The sequence below is a fragment of the Limulus polyphemus genome, unplaced genomic scaffold (assembly GCF_000517525.1).
Source record: "Limulus polyphemus unplaced genomic scaffold, Limulus_polyphemus-2.1.2 Scaffold3118, whole genome shotgun sequence".
NCBI classification, from domain to species: Eukaryota; Metazoa; Arthropoda; class Merostomata; order Xiphosura; family Limulidae; genus Limulus; species Limulus polyphemus.
The window spans coordinates 146,006-149,793 of record NW_013668728.1 but is presented as its reverse complement, the minus strand read 5'-3'; the positions used below and the strand labels follow the sequence as shown (position 1 = coordinate 149,793).

At 31.0% G+C, this 3,788-nt stretch overlaps 1 protein-coding gene across 1 annotated transcript; it reads left to right on the top strand.

Annotated features, from left to right (window-relative positions):
- Positions 1–267: 267 nt before the first annotated feature.
- On the top strand, positions 268–3,788 carry LOC106468695 (adenosine monophosphate-protein transferase FICD homolog). The gene has a single exon (XM_013929133.2). It carries the CDS (start codon positions 289–291, stop codon positions 1,330–1,332), a length of 1,044 nt encoding a protein of 347 aa, XP_013784587.2. The 5' UTR covers positions 268–288; the 3' UTR covers positions 1,333–3,788.

Below are 3,788 nucleotides of genomic sequence, written 5' to 3'. Positions count from 1 at the left end.
ATTATTTTATGTAATGCTAATTGATGCTCATAGGTGACCAGTTAATTAAGTGTTCATTTATAAATGTTAGTGGAAAACGAAGAAAACTGGAATTGTTTTCATAAAGTTAATTACCAAGTATTGCTGAGAAGCCAACTTATAGAATAAGTACTAACTAAAAGAATGAGTATGTTTTTAAGTTGGAGAATGATACAATAAACTGTTGTTATAAACACTGAATGATTAATAAATACTCTTTTTTTTTCTTTCTTTTTTTTTGTAGAACCTGAAGCTGAGTTATCTCTAAATATGGCTCTTCGCATGAAAGGTTTTGGAGAAGCAGAGAAAGCTTTGAAATTTTTCCAACATGCTGTGGCTCTGAATCCTCTGCATCCAGACATCCTTACCCATTATGGAGAGTTTATCGAGCATCAAAATCAAGATGTTATTAAAGCTGATCACTTGTATCAAAGAGCTCTGATTGTTTGTCCAGAACATTCTAAAGCTCTTGTGAACAGGGTTCGAACTCTTCCAGTGGTTGAAGAGTTAGACCAAGAACAGCTGAACAGGATTGACAGAAAACGAGATCACCTCTTTCAAGTTCCAGATAATGATTCATCCTTGAAAAGAATGAAGAAGGAAGCTTACTTTCAGCATATTCACCATACAGTTGCCTTAGAAGGAAACACGATGACTCTAGCTGAAACCCGCAGCATAATTGAGACTGGAATGGCCGTTCCGGGAAAAAGTATCATGGAACACAATGAAATCATTGGCTTAGAATCAGCCTTGAAGTATATTAATAACTCTTTAGTGACTAAACTTGGTCCTGTTACAGTTGGTGATATCTTAGAGATCCACAAGAGAGTTTTAGGTCATGTGGATCCTGTTGAAGCGGGAACTGTGAGAAGATCTCGGGTATATGTTAGTAAACATGTTCCACCTCCACCAGCCGAAGTACTTGATCTCATGGAAGATATGATTGATTGGCTTAATTCTGATAAAGCTCTGAAACTTCACCCAGTGAAATATGCAGCTTTAGCTCATTATAAGTTTGTTTTTATTCATCCTTTTGTGGATGGAAATGGCAGGACAGGTCGATTACTTATGAACTTAATTCTTATGAGAGCGGGTTATCCTCCAGTGATTGTGAGAAAACAGGACCGCTCTCTTTATTACCAGTATATACAGTTTGCTAATGAAGGGGATGCTAGACCATTTATCAGGTTTATTGGAGATTGCACTGAAAGAACACTAGATGTGTACCTATTTGCAACTAAATATGGCACGGCTAGCTTTCGAGCTTTGGAGGGACGTGATGGACAAATAAAATCTAACATAATTGAAAGTTAAAAATAATTTATATACATAAAATATTATGTAAAATATGTATTGAATTGAAAATGATTAGTGACATGGAACATTACAGTGTTATTTATTTGATTGTTACTGTACAATATAAAAGCATAACCTGTTTCTGAATTACGTGTACTTGTAAGTCTTACTGATGAATATTTAACAGAATTTAAAATCATGTTATCTGAGACGAGATATTTTTCCCCTTTTGTAGGATAAGAGAATATAATCAATTGATTTAATTACTTGTTCATTTTTGGTGTCTGCTCTTCTTATATTTGTTGAACCAATAATCATCAGTAACCTTTTATCTACTTTAGATTTTCATGAAAACTTAAAAGGAATTTACCTGTTTGGTAAAAGAAAGGGGAATAAACACAAGATGCACTGATATTAGTTGAAATTGCAAGATGTTGCTTTTATAGATTTCAAATTAAATATTTTTTTTAATTATAAGTAAATTTGAAATTAAGCCATAAATTATGCTCAGCAATGTGTGTATGTGTTATGATAAAAGTCTAATTATTTTAGGTCACATACTTTTTTTATCTTCGTTATAGACTATTTTAAATTGCATTTCCCATCTTTGTGTTCATCAATGGTTCAATTTTAATTTGTAATAAAACATAAAAAGCTGTTATTAAAAGAACATGTTTACTTTTAACTAATATATATTTACATTATTCTGCAAAAATTGGTTTAACTTCCTTTGACCCGACTGCAGGTAGTTTTCTCAATAACATTTAGAAGTGAAGGAACTTCTTTAAAAGGTTTCTCTTACCATTTTAATTAAAAGATTTTCCTACAGAAATTTGACGAGTCTGTTATTTATTTAAGATTGCTGGTGAGTCTTAATTTATCAATTTTTTAAATATGCAACACATTCTTTTTTTATTTAAAATTACTTGAAAGGTGCTACATTTCATAACTTTGAAGTTTTGCTGAGTACAATCGTCTCATTTTTCGTAAAGCCCCTTGGATACCAGATGATATTTTGAAAGTAGATATTGAACTGGAATTCTTTATGGTATCAGTGTAATAAATTTCGATTACCATTTACTATGAAACATTTGAGAAATGTCCGGTGTTGGAAGCTTAATGTTCTATTTATGAGAGACATGTTGGTTAGGCTAAACATTTAGTGAAATTCTGACTAAATGCGTATTGTTCAATTGAGAAGAATTGCATAAAAGTCCTGAGCAAGTGGAAAAGTGTTATTTTTAATACAAAATTACTCAAATGGCAAAATAATCCTTCTACTTTTAATAAGAGTTAGGTTTGTTTTGTAATGTTCTAGTGATAATTAGCTGTTTAATAATATTTTTTTGTGTATGGAGAGATGTTATTTTGGTTTCTAAATGACCAAAGATAAAATAATATTTATCAGCAAATTTAACTGTGATGTTAAAGAAAGTATATGTATACAATACGCCAGTCACTGCTTTAAATGTGAGTGCCTAATGGCACAGAACGTTTTGTGTGTATGTATTAATCATTCGTATTCAATGTATATAGAAAAACCTAAACAACAAGAATGTGTAAACACGAAAAAAATTAGACTATAGTAAAATTTTATTGTATTTACAGACTCGGGTGGAAGAGGAAACAACAAACTATTTTAATATCGCTCATTCAGTATGCTTGGATATTTCAGTAAAATACATGTTCAAAAACTTGTTCAATCTTGTCAACCACTAGTGTGGTGCTCCAGGTCTTTCTGATTGGTGTGTTAAGGTCATTAAAAGGTCTTGAAATGTAACAAATAATATCTTGTTCAATAATCACAGGATGACGGTTTTGGAAATCGTAAAGGAAATGTATTAGTACCTTTTATTTTAAGTCCTAAGAAAGTAGAGTACCTCAGATATGAATGTCGCTAAGGGATATAAACATTATTTTTGTACAGTTTGAAAACTTGTAACTTTACATTTTGGTTCTAAAAACAAACCTAATGATACGTTTAAAGAAAAATAGCTAAATCTTGAGGTTTTATCGAACAATATAAAATCCACTGAATCATGAATATGGAATCTGTAATACACTTATTTACAGGTGAATTATAATAACATGAATTAGTGATTAGGAAAGCAATCTCTAACTGATTTAGTTGTGAAGATTACAGATATACCATAAAATCCAAGTAAAAGATAAACAGTACAGTGTTTTGGCTGATTTGGAGACGGAAATAAATCATAATAATCGGAGATAGAGATATGGAATCTGTAATTCATATGTATTTATAAACTGTAAAGAAACAATTCTGTGTAAGAAACTAGGAATACAGTGTTATGATTGGTATACAATACTGATAGATGTTTAGATCTGATATTCTGACAGATCCCCAGTCATTCTTGTGTTTGACAAATTTATAAATAACGTCACTCCTAATTATAGTATTTTGGCACTTGTGTATAAAGTTAAAATCATAAATAATATTCAACGTTTTGAAGGCC